Raw genomic sequence first — 16,091 nt, 5'->3', positions numbered from 1 at the left:
TCTAGAGGGGAGGGGCCTGCCTGGAGGCAGGGGGATGCACCAAAGGACCCCAACAGTCCTTTCCAGGCAAGGATGCAACAAGGCCAGGAGACAAGGCCTGCAGGGGTAACATTCCTGCCTTCAGGGTAGACCCACCAAGGAGGGTCAGGGAGACCCCCCACCCGCCGTGTAAGGGACCCGGATGGCTTCCAGGAGCCCCAGGCCTGGAAGTCACTCATCTTCCTTCTCCTCCAGGATTAGAACACATCGTGACATGGAATTAGCCATGGGCTCAGCCTCTGAAAAGAGGTGGAGAGAATCGGGAGATGGGAATCTTCCAACCAGGGAGCCCCTCCCCTGCAGGGACAGGGGCATGAGGAAATGGGGGTGCCAGCCCCCGGGAGCAGTGGGGAGGGCTGGTGCGGGGCTAGAGTGGGCATCTCGGCATTTGCATGGAGAGCTCTCTGTGGTGCTGAATTTATGCAGCTGCCTGTGTGATTCCTAAGGCGAGACGAATCTCCAGGCCGCTTTTCTCAGCAGGAACAAGGCTTTTCTTCAAATCGATGGTGACACATTTTTAAACTCCGATATTAAGGAGGGAAAGATTTTGCCAGCCCCCCGGGGGCAACCCTTGTTAGTCACAGGCTCATCTGAAGAGAAACAGCAACAGCAGACCCAGTGGGCCTGGGCAAGACAAGAGGCCCAGAGGCCAGCCGCTGTGAGCACGACACAGGGGAGTCAATAGCGGCAAATAGGAGGGCAGTGGCGGGGGGGGGGGGTCTCCCGAGCTGAGGCACAGCTATGTGAGGGGCGAGCACTTTGGGACGGGCTCTGGTGCAAGGGATAAACCATCCTTGGGGAGATAAAGAACAGTTGGTGAGGATACTAGAGAGGAAAAATGAAGAAAAAAGGCCAAGAGGAGAAAGAAAAGGAGGCATTCAGCCGAAATTTAAATTGACTTCTAAGCTTGGAGTTAAGGATCCTAAAATCTTGTTACAAATTTTGCAGTGGCTGCTGGGAAGCTCAAAGCTGCATTTCATATTCAGTTGCAACAGATTTACTCAGCCTAGTTTTGATTACCCAGCCTGTCATCTGGGCCGGGTCAGGAAAGGATACCAGGAGCCAAGATACCCTCAAGTAGCCATCAAGAGTGTAAACTGCAAGGACAGATTTGAGCCGTAGTTCCTCGGAAGGCCACATACCAGCATCCAGTGGCAGGTGCCAGGGCAGAGAGCAGGTCATGACCAGGAACCAGGCAAGAGGCTGGTGGCCTGGAAAGCATGTGCTGAGGGCATCCAGGCCACAGAGTTCCAGGTGGGACCAGGAGCACAGTTCTTAGGAGATACCCAGCTCAGCATCCCCTGCTGTGGCTTGGTTCTTTTTGTTCCCATTTTAATGGTTCTCAATTTTACTGTTTCTATTTTTCAGTGGAAATAAGTAAATGTTTTTTGTAAAAATTAATGCCAGCTCACACGCCCATTTCCTGGGTGACAGTAGTCACCATTTACTGAATTCCAATGACTTGTCAAGTGTTTGCATGCACCATCCTCCACCTTCAGAGGGGACATCGCTCTCCTGGGTTTACGGATGAGGAAACTGAGATTCAGGGGAGAGGTGTATCCTGGCCAAGGTCACAAGAGCTAGCAAGTGGCCACAGCAGGACTTGATCCCAGCCCTGTCCCATGTGCACCGGAAGGCTCCTGCCTCCTCATTAGGAAGAAGAGGAGGCTCGGTGGAGGCCAAGGCCAGGGAGGCCCTGAGAGGCAGTGAGCTGACCCACAGAATCCCCTCCCTGGCGCTGCCTGGTCTCCTCTCGGGCAAACGTACCCCACCTTCCTGTGACCCTCACGGGGAAAGCTCCCCGCCAGGTGCCAGAGGGGATTTAGCTCCTTTGACAATTGAAGCTGCAGAGCTCTCGTCACAAATGTCAATTCTGGGCCATTTGCTTCGTAGATTTTAATGTTCCTGTTTCTCCTCAACATCCTCAGCAAGGTAGCTCTTGCTTTTCAAAAGGGACGTGGCGTTTGATGATGTTTAATCCGTACCTGAAATACAGCCAGGCGGCAATAATAAGACAGCCACGGGTCCTGCTGGCAGAGGAATGGCTGACAGCCGGGCCTCTCTCCCCACCTGCAACGCTGCTCGCCTCCGGTTTTTACTGCAATTACAATGTCCAAAGAGGGGGAGGAGGCAGCAACAGAGAGGAGAGTGGGGAATGGGCGTTCAAGGGTCACTTGTTGCCGCTGGGAGGTGGGTGCCACTGATGGGGATTTTTTTTTTTTTTAAGACAGAGTGTTGCTCTGTCGCCCAGGCTGGAGTGTGGTGGTGCCATCTCAGCTCACTACAACCTCTGCCTCCCAGGTTTAAGCAATTCTCCTGCCTCAGCCTCCCGAGTAGCTGGGATTACAGGCACCCACCATCATGCCTGGCTAATTATTGTATTTTTGTAGAGATGAGATTTCACTATGTTGGTCGGGCTGGTCTTGAACTCCTGACCTCAGGTGATCCACTCACCTTGGCCTTCCAAAGTGCTGGGATTACAGGCGTGACCCACCATGCCAGGCCCACTGATGGGTTTTAATGAACTGAAGGGAATGCCAGCCATGCCTTAGAGGAGGAAGCCGCCAGCGACCTCTCAGCCCCGCCTCTGCTCACTGCCTCCCGCACCAGTTAGGACAAGCTCCATCCTGGTGCCCATCCTCCCCCGGGTCTGCAGCCCACATGCTCTCCATGCTCCCGCGTCCTCCTGTCCTCCCTGGCTTCCATCTCCTGACACCTGGCGCAGATATAAACAGCTGCGTCCCTGCCTTTGCCAGGAGTGCACAGAGCAGGAGATCCCCGCAGAGCCGTGCCTACCAGGGCAGCCTGCTTCCCCGTAAGGCTCCTTAGCCGTGAGCCATCGTGAATTCCTGTATGTCCTTCCAGGGGCAGGCATGCTTGGGCTGCCCCCACTGCAGAAGAGCCCTGTCCAGGGATGGAGACCCAGAGTCCATGGAGCTGCCCCTGCCCTCGAGGGGCTTGGGGTCCTGTGGGTGGCGAAGTGAGATCCCTCACTGCTAATAACAATCACTACCATTTATGAGCCCCTCCAGTGTGCTGGGCCTTCCAGGCAGTAATGAATTTTTTTCCTATTAATGCCCCCATAAGGGACAGATGGGGAAACCCCAAGGCCTAAAGAGGCAGGAGCTTGCCCGACATAGTGGAGGAACCAGATCTTAGCCGGGTCTGTCTGGTAAACAGCCACTGCCCTGGCCTCTGGGACCTCCGAAGCTGCCAACCAAGCATGCCAGTGCCCTCCACCCCAGCCTGGACCTCACCACCGACCCCAGTGGCAGAAAGCTGGGGGCCATAATGGCACCACTGCAGTGGAGTTCAAAAGGCGAGCATCTGAAACACATGAAGACCTGAGGAGGGTGGCGGCTGCAGGGGAGGCCTTCAGGGGCCTTCTCTGGCAGTTTAGGCCTCAGCAGATGGCATCCAGGCCCTGATAGGGCCATTCAGTCACCCAGCTTCCCTGGGGACATCCCCTGTCCTAGCCCGCCTCACGGGGGCCCCGCTGCACAGGCCGTTTCCATGTGAACACACAGCCTTCCCAATGGAAGGCAGAGCAGGCACAGACCGCCCTGCTAGCAGTGGGGAGAGAGGGGCCCAGCCCGCCTGTCCTGCACCCTCATGGTCAGGAAACCCATCCAAGAGACTCTGGCGGTCAGGAGAGGGCCATTCCCTTGGCCATGTCAGGTCCAGCAGGTGACTCGATTCCCTACCACGAATATGGGAAGGAAGTTTCTTCAGCCCATTCAGGATAGAGGGACCATTCCCCTGTTCCCAGCCCCACCAAGCGCTGGGTGCAGGGCAAGTGCTGGCTAACGGGATGCCCGATTCAGCGGGTCTCAGCAGCCCTCCCAGAGCAGCAGCTACAGCAACAAGAACAAAGGGTGGCATCTCTTGGGTGCTCGCTCTGTGCCAGGCACTGTACTGAGCATCTTATACAAGTGGTCTCCTCTCAGACCCACAGTGCTGAGGCTGGGTCTCCATGCACTCTTATCCCTGTTTTACAGACAAGAAAACAGGCTCAGAGAGATTAAGTGATTTGCCCAAGGTCACACAGCTGGTACACGGTGAAGCCAGGACTTGTACCCAGGACTCTAACTTCCAGTTACAAGATGTCCCATATGGCCAGGCACAGTGGCTCACGCCTGTAATCCTAGCACTTTGGGAGGTCTAGGCAAGAGGATCGCTTGAGCCCAGGAGTTTGAGACCAGCCTGGGCAATATGATATAAATCCGCCTCTACCAAAAATGCAAAAATTAGCTGGGCGTGGTTGCATGAGCCTGTGGTCCCAGCTACTCGGAAGGCCAAGGCAGGAGGATTGCTTGAGCCCAGGAGGTCAAGGCTGCAGTGAGTTGTGGTCACACCAATGCACTCCAGCCCGGGTGGCAGAGAAGACTCTATCTTTAAGAAAATGTCCACATGAGGCTGGGCGCGGTGGCTCAAGCCTGTAATCCCAGCACTTTGGGAGGCCGAGACAGGCGGATCACGAGGTCAGGAGATCGAGACCATCCTGGCTAACAAGGTGAAACTCCGTCCTACTAAAAAATACAAAAAAAAAAAAACAAACTAGCCGGGCGAGGTGGCGGGCGTCTGTAGTCCCAGCTACTGGGGAGGCTGAGGCAGGAGAAAGGCATAAACCTGGGAGGCGGAACTTGCAGTGAGCTGAGATCCGGCCACTGTACTCCAGCCTGGGCGACAGAGCGAGACTCCATCTCAAAAAAAAAAAAAAAAAAAGAAGAAAATGTCCACATGGAGAATCCACACTAGATGGAGCTCTTTGTGGTGGGGGAGGTGAGGAGACAGGGCCTGGGTCCTTGACTGGTAATCCTGCTATGTCCTGGAGGCCATGCCAAGCTCACCTGGCTGGGCCAGGACTCACCCGGGGAGCCCCAGGGTCAGGGTCTGGAGCGTGTCTGAGCCCACTCTAGAGGTCTAGGGAAAAGATTCAAGTCAACGCACCCACAGACACTGCCATCTGCACAGAGTCTGAGAGCAGGGGCACTGTGGCCATCGCGTGCTGCTGCAGCCAGACCCCTTGATGTCCTAGGCACACAGAGTACCCACCCGTTAAACGGGCAGGCAAGCCGCGGCCTCCTGGGGAGCCCTGAAACCAGCTCAGCTGCGCCTTGCCAAGGAACTGGCGGATCATTCCAGGAGAGCGAGCCAAGGGCTGCAGATCCAGCCCTTTTCATGCTTGGCCAACTTAATGGTCCCCATTAATTTCAAAACACACACATTCCCACAAGCTCCAGCCTCCTCGGCTCAGCGCTCGGGTGGACAGCTCACCGGGGACACAGGCAGGGGCACAGGTGCGGGCGCTGAGGCCTCAAGGACGGGAAGGAGCCACAGAGGACGTGCTCGGGACACTGGGCACAGGGTGGGAGGCAGGGTGGCCACCCCATGGGTGGACGGCAGACTCCAAGCTGCGGTTTTCTAACTACACGTCTGCCATGAGGGGTAGAAAAGGCCCCTGGGTTTGCAGTTCTGCTTTGCCACCTTCCTGCTGTGTGACCCTGAGCAGGTCACTGTCCCCCTCTGGGCTTCAGATCCTCCCCTGTCCTCCTCTACAGGACTCCAAATGCCAAGAGGGCAGGCACTGGGTTACACTGGGCCTTGTACCTCCAGCACCTCGAAAGGAGCCAGGAACCTCATGAGGACCCAGAAATGCCCACCACAGTACTAATCTGTAAAATGAATCAGCCACTTCAGGCCCAGAGGGGTGGGGTAGGGGGCTGGGCTAGGCAGGAAGAGGGGACTTGGATAGTGTCAATGGTTCGTGCAGCCCCTTCCACCATCTGACCAACTCTCAAGGGCATGGAGTCACTTATCCATTCAACAAGCATCAGGTCAGGCATGGTGGCTCACACCTGTAAACCCCCATGGTGGGAGGCCGAAGCAAGAGGATGACTTGAGCTCGGGAGTTTGAGATCAGCCTGGGCAACACAGGGAAACTCTACCTCTACAAAAAAATTCACAAAAGAAATCTACTGAAACCCAGGACAGAGAGTTACTGGGTCCGCAGTCTACTCTCACACTCCCTGTGGAAATGACAGAAGAACTCGGGTAAGAAGCAGGGGACTCGGCGGAAGACCTTGGGGTGGAAGGACCCTGGAAGGTCCTTTCCGAGTGCCGCCCCCTGGCCAGTGCTCCACTCACTGGACCAGGCCCTGCGAGCCCATGAGGGCATCTCAATAATTCAGGAGTGATCCATCATTTATGAATTTATGCAACCACTGCTCAACCTTGTGGGGATGAGCCGCCCTCTTCCTACAGTAGTGGAAATTAGCTCCTGGCCATGTCTAGGTGTTCCGGGCTTTCTAATGTGGGGAGGGGGCCTCTTGGACCCCAGGCGTCCTGACTGGCCCCCCGAGCAACTCTGCCCCTCACTTCCAGAAGACCCAGAGGGAGCTAGCGAAAAAGCAAACCTGGGCCGCGCATGGCGGCTCACAGCTGTAGTCCCAGCACTTTGGGAGGCTGAGGCAAGTGGATTGCTTAAGCCTGGGAGTTTAAAATCAGCCTGGGCAACATGGCGAGACCTCGTCTCTACAAAAAATAAAAAAATTAGCTGGGAGTGGTGGCATGCCTGTGGTCCCTGCTACTCAGGAGGCTGAGATGGGAGGAACACTTGAGCTCAGGAGGTCGAGGCTGCAGTGAGCCATGATTGCACCATTATACTCCAGCTTGGGGAACAGTGTGACCCTGTCAGAAAAAAAAGGAAGGAAGGGAGGGTGGGAGAGAGGAAAGGGAGGAAAGGGGGGAAAGGAAGGAAGGAAAGGAAAGGAAGGAAGGAAAGAAAGAAGGACCTGACGGCCTCTCTCTTAAACCCCAAATCTGATTCCCAGCCCTGCCTTTTACCCAGCGCCATGACCCACGGGTGCCTCAGTGTCCTCATCTGTATAATGGGGGAAATGTCAGCGCCTGACTCAGACATGAGGCAACGTGTGCAGCGTGCCGAGCAACGGGAACACTCAATACCAAGCGGCAGGTGACAGGCCACCCTCAGTCCAGAGCCGGGGTTCTGTGGGGCATGCCGGAGACTTGAGGGGGCTTGGGACACAGGAGGCCAGGCAGGCTGAGGGAGCTAGAGCCCACCAGGAGGCCTCAGGGGACCCAGGAGCCCAGATTCAGATGTTAGTTCCATCTTTTTTACAACAACCCCTCCCCCTGCCCATGGCAAACTTCTGCCCCACTTCTCAGTTTCCTGGCCGTGAGGACACACAGGACACACCCACTCTCAGAACTCAAATTCATCAACCAGGAAAAAGAGAACGGACAGGAGGTATTCCCTTCCCCCAACCCCGACACACACACACACACACACACACAGACACACACTCTCTCACACACACACACACACACACACAATTTCCTGGGGGCTCTGGAGCTTGGTAAACCTCCCATCCCAGCTCTACTACCATTTAGCTGTGTGACTTTAAACAAGCTGCCTCACGCCTCTGAGCCTCTATTTCACCATTAGCACAATGAGACTGAAATAGTGCGAGAGAGGTTAACTGCATAGGATATGAATGCAGCCTAGACCTAGAGGGAGACACCTCCCACCCCACGCTCTGGGCCTCCCTGTCCTCATTATCTTATGCTCCCTGCCTACATTTTTCCACTCAGCAGCCCAAGTGATCTGACCCAGCACCCCCAACTCAGGCCCGGGCTGTGGCTCACTCCAGACCCCTCAGAGCCTCCCCACAGTGTTCTATCCACCTGGCCCCACCCTGTCTGTGCTTTCTCCCTGAAGAATGCTCTTGCCCCAACTTCTGACTTAGCACCCCATCCAACCCAAGCACCCTCTCCTCCAGGCAGTCTTCCCCACTGCTTCCCTCCCCTGCAGGCCAGACTCCTATCTCTCATGCGCTGCACTTCCTTTTCCATTCACACGTGTCACCCCTTATCTGGAATTAGAGACTGTGTCCTTTGCAGCCCAGGCCCAGCCCACGGTGTGGTGCACAGCAGCCGTATCATCTGTTTGTTGCATGGATGAAAGTGTCTGAGTTCTAATTCTGGCTCAGTCACCTGCCGAGGTGGGACGTGTTATTTGATCCCCGAAAATGGGGTAACAGTTCTGCCTGCCTCTTGGGCCTCTGAGAGCACTGCACATATCCAGAGTGGCCAGAGCACTGGAAAGTGGCCCGGCCCCACCTGCACTTGGCTTCCCCTGAGGAGGAGGGAGCCCAGGGCCAGGCCCGTGTAGCTAACAGGTTCCAGCTGCAAAGTCTGCTGTGCAGCCGGCCCTGGGCTCATTGCTGGCCCAGCCACCTCCCCTGCCCACTGCGGAGAGGTTTCTGCTGTCGTGGTGGCCAGCAAGCCTCAGCAAACACATTTAAATCTGAACTGACAGATAAAGCGATTTACGGCGACAGTTTAGCATCAGATCACTTCCCACAAGGCAGTCCGCATCCCTCCGGGCCCCCTGCTTGGTAGTCCATCAAGGCGGTCTCTAAATCACTGACTCCGAGCGGCGCCCGGGGACGGCCAGGCGCAGGGGCGGGTGGCTGCTCAGGTGGCCACTCAGGTCCTGGCCTGCTCCTTCTCACAAGGCCAGGCTCTGCTGGGCTCTCCAGGCAGCAGGAGAGGATGAGGCAGGGGCTGCCTGTGCTTGGGAGGAGGGCGGTGATAAGCGGCCAGCAGACTCTCACAGATCAAAGCCCCAAGACTGAAGGAGACAGAGCGCCACTTCATGACTTATTTTAAATAAATAAGCAGCTTAAAAATCTCCCCACGAGGTCAGCTTGTCGCTGTGAAACATGGCTTCCCACCCGTCCCTGCCGCACGCCCAGGCCCCTCAAAGGCTCGCCGACCCGCCTCGCCTCCCGCCACCTCCTTGCAGAATTAATTGGTCCCTGCGGCGTTGCGTGGCACTTTGTTCAGACCTTGCTCCTAGCGCTTTGTCACATTATATTCTGCTTAGTTGCTCTCACTCCCGACTTCCCAGTAGTCATTTCCTGGGGACTCTCCACATGCCACGTCCCGGGCCCAGGGCTGGACAGGCCTGAACTCCTGTCCTCCTCACCCCTGCCCTGCGGTGGCACTGATGCTGATGCCGTTTCTCAGATGAGGAAGCAGAGGCCACGGCGAGGCCAACAGGGGCGCTGGGATCCCGACCTGCTCCTGGCCACAGTGCGCATGGCCTGCTCACCGCTCCGGGCTGGCGTTGAAGCAAAAGATCCCTTCCATCTTTGCACAAAGCCTTTCATCCATCTCTGCCCTGTCCTCTTATGACCTGAAGACCAAAGCCAGGCAGCCAGACCCCTGGGCTGGCCAAGAATGGGGATCTTTCTCTTTTTTTGAGGTGGAATCTCGCTCTGTCACCCAGCAACCAGGATGGAGTGCAATGGAGCAATCTCAGCTCACTGCAACCTCTGCCTCCCGAGTTCAAGTGATTCTTCTGCCTCAGCCTCCTGAGCAGCTGGGACTACAGGTGCGTGCCATTGTGTCCGGCTCATTTTTGTATTTTTAGTAGAGACCGGGTTTCACCATGTTGGCCAGGCTGGTCTCAAACTCCTGACCTCAAGTGATCTGCCAGCCTCTGCCTCCCAGAGTGCTGGGATTACAGGCATGAGCCACCATGCCTGGCCAAAAATGGGGATCTTTCTTTGTGCCTGGACATGTCCTGCCCAGGACTCTGCTGTCAAGAACAAAAAATCCACATACACAGGCCTGGTGCACCAGGAAACTCAAGGGCAGGGAGGTGGCCTAGTCAAGGTCACTGCACCCCTGTGGTAAAAAGGAGACATAAACACCCTGGAAGCCACAGCACCCCCTAGTGGAGACTCTGAGACTGGAGCTATCTCCAAACACAGGTCATAGGCAGGGCTGGAGAGGCAGGCACCGGCTCTGAGAACCTCCTCCTCCAGAAGAGGGGGCCTGAGGGGGCTCCCTGGCTTATCTCCTGCACGCGGCAGCCCAATTTCATTAAGACAGATGTGCCATGCTCCTGTGGGCAGGAGCCATGGCCAGTACAGATGGCAGCAGCCTGAGACTCTCCCGGGTGCTGCCCCAGCAAGCGGCCTCAGCTGGCAGCCCACTGGGACAGGGCCCAGGGAGGCCTGCACTGTGCCTGAGGGCGTGGGGGTTTGTCCTGTCCCTGTAACTTCAAGCCCTGCCACCCACCAGCCAGGCATCCCATGTCTATGCTTCTGCCCAACCTCCTACCTCACTCTCACCACATCCCATACAAACATACATCATACCACACGCACACTCCATCACCCACACCCCACGCATCACACATGCACAGACACACACATGTATCACACACATGCATCACACACATCACACAAATGCATATGCACACTCCCCCACACATAAGCCAAACTCCTGACCTCACACACACACACTATCACACACACCCCACGCATCACACAAGCACAGACACAAACATGCTACATCACACACACACACACCACACACATCACAAACACAAGGCTGAACTCCTGACCTCACACACACACCATCACACACATCCCAATCACATCTCATAGCCCAATAATGTAAGAGTGGAAACCAGTCCTGAATTTCAAATGCCAGGAGATCAGTAGGGAAACCGAATATGATTTTCTTATTTTTATTTGTTTTTTGAGACAGAGTCTCCCTCTGTTGCCCAGGCTGGAGTGCAGTGGCGCAATCACAGCTCACTGCAGCCTCAACCTCCCAGGCTCAAGCGATCCTCCCACCTCAGCCTCCCAAGTAGCCGGGACTATAGGCATGCACCACCACACCCGGCTAATTAAAAAAAAATTTTATTTTTGTAGAGATAGGCTGCCACTGTGTTGCTCAAGTTGGTGTCAAACTCCTGGGCTCAAGCAATTTTCCTGCCTCAGCTTCTTGAAGTGCTGGGATTACAGGAGTGAGCCACTGCATGCAGCCTCAGAGTCTGATTTTCTTTTCTTTTCTTTTTTTTTTTTTTTTTTTTGAGATGGAGTCTTACTCTGTTGCCCTGGCTGGAGGGCAGTAGCACAATCATGGCTTACTGCAGCCTTGACCTCCCAGGTTCAAGCAATCCTCCTGCCTCAGCCTCCTGGGTTCAAGTGATTCTCCTACCTCATCCTCCCAAGTAGCTGGAATTTCAGGTGCGTGCCACCACGCCTGGCTAATTTTGCGTTTTTAGTAGAGATGGGATTTTGCCATGTTGGCCAGGTTAGTCTCGAAACTCCTGACCTCAAGCCTGCCTCAGCCTCCCAAAGTTCCAGGATTACAGGCGTGAGCCACCGCACCTGGCCCAGAATCTGATGTTCTGTTTTCTATTATATATATATTTTGTTTGTTTGTTTGTTTGTTTGAGATAGGGTCTCACTCTGTCACCCAGGCTGGAGTGCAGTGGCACAACCGTGGCTCAGCGGCCTCAACCTCCCAGTTTCAAGCAATCCTCCTGCCTCAACCTCCTGAGTAGCTGGGACTATAGGCACACACCACCATGCCTAATTTTTAAATTTTTTTTTTTGTAGAGACAGGGTCTCACTATGTTGGTCAGGCTGGTCTCAAACTCCTGAGCTCAAGTGATCCTCTTGTCTCGGCCTCCCACCGTGCTGGCATTACAGGAAGTGAGCTACTGCTCCCCCGCCCAGGGTTGTTTCTTAAACGCCTGAGGGAGGTCACAGGCAGATGCCTCTTCAGGGAGGGGAAGAAGTGAGGGGGGCAGGCAGGGGGACACCTGGCAACTGCCCTCTCCAAGGATCCCCAGGACCCTGCTGAGTGGCAGGAGAGATGCCCACAGCCTGGCTGGAGACCCCTTCAAGCCCACAGCTTCTCAGGATGGAAGAAGGTGGGGGGTTGGGAGCTCCCCCCGCCCCTCTTCCCTCACAGGCCTCTCCTAGCTCCCACTGCACCCTTCCCCTCCACATCCCTGCAGCTGGACCCAAGCCCAGGCAGCGACAGCCCCTCCCATATGGCAGCAGGAACAAAGAGAACCGCCCCCCACAACAAAATCCAGAAGCTCCGGCGGGCGGCCAGACCTCAAGCTCCCAGCCCAGTGTGACCCGCGGCGTTCTCCATGGGCCACTGACGCCTGCGGGGCCAGCACTGCTCCTGGCTTCAAAAATATAAATTTAAAAATCCCCACCCCAAGATAATTGCTCTCTCCTCTTGCTTATTGTGGTGGCTCCGCGGTAGGCACTGAGAAGCAATTATTCACGGCTAATGATTATAATCAAGTCAAATAGAATTTAATGGACACGTATTCTCTTCCTGCTTGAAACTTTACATATGAATTAAGCACATATGGGTTTCACGAGGCACAGACGCAGATTTATGCAGCCCCGAAAAGCCCTGCCGTTGTGGACGACTTTTATTCCACTAATAAACAGGCTGATTTATGGGCTCCTGGGAACTGCGATCTCTGCTGCCCCCTGGTGGGCGAAGGGGCTGGGGTGGGAGCCAAGGCCACCCAGGACCCTGGAGGCCTGACCAGTGCCAAAGCCACTTTGAACGCTGCGGTTCCACAAAGCCCTGGACGGCCGAAGGAGACTCGGGCTCTGTGTGGGAAGCCTGTGTCTAGACCCTGCCTCCACCATTCCCTGGGATTCCAGGTGGGTACTGGGTCCTCCTGGCTGTGAGATTCTAGAACAAAAAGATCCCAGGAAAACACACCAAGAGGAGTGTGGGTAAACTGAGGCAAGCAGGGGGAGGCGAAAGCTGATCATCCGCAGGAGGTACCATGTCCCTCAGCACCCCCAGGACAGGGGTGATGCCCAGAATGGCGCTGATGACACCAGTTTCAGCACCAATGCGAGGTGCTGAGCCCCGACTCCCGCCTGGTGACGAGTGACCACCACTTGCACGTCATGTGCATCAGCTCCAAGTGCCCCCAGCAACCTGATGGGTGCTTTCTTTGCCATCCTCATTGTGCAGAGGAGGAAACAGAGGCCTAGGCAAGGACACGGAGAAGGGGAGTCCCCAGAGAAACTCAGCCAGCACTGCCCCAGCCCTGGCCCTGGTGCAAAGGGAGCTGGCACTAAAGCACTTCTGATGGAGCTGCTGCATCCAAAGCCTGGCGACTCCCAAGAGCACTTAGGAAGCGGCGTTAATCACGCCCACAGCCCGGGTGCAGCCTCCAGAGTGTCCCCTGTTCCATCTGCACCCACCAACACCCCACCTTGTTCCCTGAACGCTTTCTCCTGGCCCATGTTGCAGCCAATCACCAACCAAGGGGGACAGAGTTCACAAGATACCTCATTTTCCCTCTGGCCACTTTGCCACTCAGCAAGAAGATACCGCTGGGGTACCTCTCACACGCTTGCCAGTGACTGGCAGGGCTGGAGTACCCACTGTCCTGCCTGACTGCCCTCTCAGCCACAGCCCCAAGGCTCTGCCCATCTGCTCCAGGCCAGGCCCTCCTGGGCACAAGCAGCAAGAACACCCTTCCCCCTAGGCCGCTGTAACATCTGCCAACCCAGATGTGGCTTTGTCTTAGCCGTGTGTCCCCAGATGGACTAGCAGTCCTCTTCCTAGTGGCCCTAGAGAAACACACCAGAACCACCTGCAGAAGCCCAAGGTGACTCTAGCTCCCCCTGCTCCCCTCAGCCAGCCACTCTGAGCAGAAACTCCTGCCTACGTGTAACTTGTCACCTGTGTGCCTAGACAGGTAATGTGTGGGCAAGGCACCCCCATATGACTATCCAGCTTTGCAGTCAACGGTGGGAAGACGCACAGAGCAAGGTTGCTTCAGGAAACACAACTCAGACCCCATGGACCAGGCCCGGGGCAGCCGAGTGACCTTCCCTCTCCGGATCCTAGAGCCCGTAACTCAGAGAGATCAACGGAAATGCTCACAGCATCGGCGCCACCAAGCCCCAGAGTCACTGGGGGACAGCGCTGGGGCCAAGCACGACCACTACAAGCCCAAAGTGGAGACGAAGAAGAGTCGAGAAGCTCCTGGGGGTGCCCTGGGCCTGCACAGGCTGGGGAGGGGCTGGCACGGCAGGGTTTTCCCATGAACTGGAGTCCAAGATGAGAGGATCTGCCCCCCAAATTCAGGGTCTGAAAAAGGCCCCCCCTTCCTCCGATGCTTGGTGCAGATGCCGGGTAAGCAAAGGAGCGAGTGAGCAGGCGGGTGAGGGCCGGGATTCAGCCGCCACTCGACCTGTTCCACAAGCCACCTGCTGGACTTAACCGGCCCTTGACACCCCATGCCAAAGTCCTTTCCTGGCACCTCTGACCTTGCCAGACAACCACTGCCTGCGTGGAGAAGCACCCCCTTCCTCCCTCCCACAAAGAAGCAGCCGGCTCCCATACTCATCACAACAAACTGCCAAGCCAGCAAGAGGCGAGCGCAGGAAGCTGAGCAGCTCCGTTTCCAGGTGCTGGAAAGCTGCCAGGGCACCGCAGGGGACCTCTCTGCCCCCACTATCCCTCGACAAGCTCCTTCACCTGCCCAGGTCTGAAGGGAGGGCAGGGCAGGCCAAAGGCAGAGGAAGGCAGGTGGTGGTTGGGGCCTCTGTGGCCCCCCAAGGTCAGACCTCCCCGCTGTGGCCTCTGCCTTCCTGGCAGGGAAGCCCAGTTCCAGCCCAGCTCTCCCCCTTCCCCGGCCACTAATGGGTCTCAGTGGAGCAAGGCGCCCCCGACACAGCAGGTCAGGGTTTCAAGGGAAGAGGAGTCCGAGTGGCCGACGTGCTGGGCTGCCATGGCGCCAGCAGGCCGTCCTTGCCAGCAACCCGAGCCTCACTGGAGCCAGGTGGCGTCCACCCAGGCCTGGCACAGCAGAGTAGAACAAAGGCAATGGGGCGGCCACCAGGGTTCTGGTTCAGGCCAGCCACTCACCGGCGTTGACGATGGCATCCACCTCCAGCTTGGTGATGTCGCCGCGGAACAGGGAGATCTTCTCATTGAGCTGCTTGTCCTTTTTATACCTGGGCTCCTCCACCTTCACAGCCACCCCTGGAACAAGTAGGGGCCGGGGAGGTCACAGCAAGGCTGCCCACTGCAGAGGGACCCAGCCAGGGCCCAGGGGCCAGGGTCTTCCCTATCGACCTCCCTCCACCTCCAGAGGCAGCCTGCAGCATGATGACTGCTGACCCAGTACCAGGAACCCACGCTGAGGAGACCTACTGTGTGCCAGCATCATGCGGGGACTCCTTGCATCTTGACAGCAAGGCCACCAGCAGGTACAGTGCTATCATCCATCCCATTTCACAGAGGTAGAAACTGAGGATTAGGTGGGTCAGGGACTTGCCCAGGTTTATGCGTCACCAGGCCTGCTGTCTCACCAACACACCCTACCGTAAGCAACCAAATCGCACTTCAAACCCCAGCTCCCCACAAGCAAGTAATCTCAGGCAAGTGGCTCACCTAACCTAGGGCTCTGTTCCCTACCATATAATGGGGATAAAAATTGCACTTGTTGTGTTAGTAATTGAATGAAGTGGCCAGGCACAGTGGCTCATGCCTATAATCCCAGCACTTTGGTAGGCCGTGGAGGGCAGATCACTTGAGGTGAGGAGTTCGAGGCCAGCCTGGCCAACATGGTGAAACCCCATCTCTACTGAAAACACAAAAATTATCCGGGCATGGTGGTGCATGTCTATAATCGCAGCTACTCAGGAGGCTGAGGCAGGAGAATTGCTTGAACCCAGGAAGCGGAGGTTGCAGAAGGCCGAGATCACGCCACTGCACTTGTCTCAGTGACAGAGTAAGACTCCATCTCAAAAACTAAACTACGCCTGTAATCCCAGCACTTTGGGAGGCAGAGGCGGGCAGATCACAAGGTCAGGAGATCGAGACCACGGTGAAACCTCGTCTCTACTAAAAATACAAAAAAAAAATTAGCCGGAGGCCGGGCGCGGTGGCTCAAGCCTGTAATCCCAGCACTTTGGGAGGCCGAGACGGGCGGATCACAAGGTCAGGAGATCGAGACCATCCTGGCTAACACGGCGAAACCCCGTCTCTACTAAAAATACAAAAAATTAGCCGGGCGAGGTGGCGGGCGCCTGTGGTCCCAGCTACTCAGGAGGCTGAGGCGGGAGAATGGCGTGAACCCGGGAGGCGGAGGTTGCAGTGAGCTGAGATCCGGCCACTGCACTCCAGCCTGGGCGACAGAGCAAGACTCCGTCTCAAAA

The 16,091-nt window shown here is 56.3% G+C and overlaps 1 protein-coding gene across 1 annotated transcript in view; it reads right to left on the bottom strand.

The window, feature by feature from the left end:
- Window positions 1-16,091, bottom strand: part of MACROD1 (mono-ADP ribosylhydrolase 1) — a 175,459-nt gene that overhangs the window by 144,426 nt on the left and 14,942 nt on the right. Inside the window, exon 3 of the mRNA XM_023186595.2 lies at window positions 14,797-14,913. Within this exon, the coding sequence (XP_023042363.1) occupies window positions 14,797-14,913 (117 nt within the window). The remainder of the gene's footprint in view (window positions 1-14,796; window positions 14,914-16,091) is intronic.

The sequence above is a fragment of the Piliocolobus tephrosceles genome, chromosome 13 (assembly GCF_002776525.5).
Source record: "Piliocolobus tephrosceles isolate RC106 chromosome 13, ASM277652v3, whole genome shotgun sequence".
NCBI classification, from domain to species: domain Eukaryota; kingdom Metazoa; phylum Chordata; class Mammalia; order Primates; family Cercopithecidae; genus Piliocolobus; species Piliocolobus tephrosceles.
The sequence above is the reverse complement of the archived record's forward strand: the minus strand, read 5'-3'. Positions and strand labels throughout refer to the sequence as shown.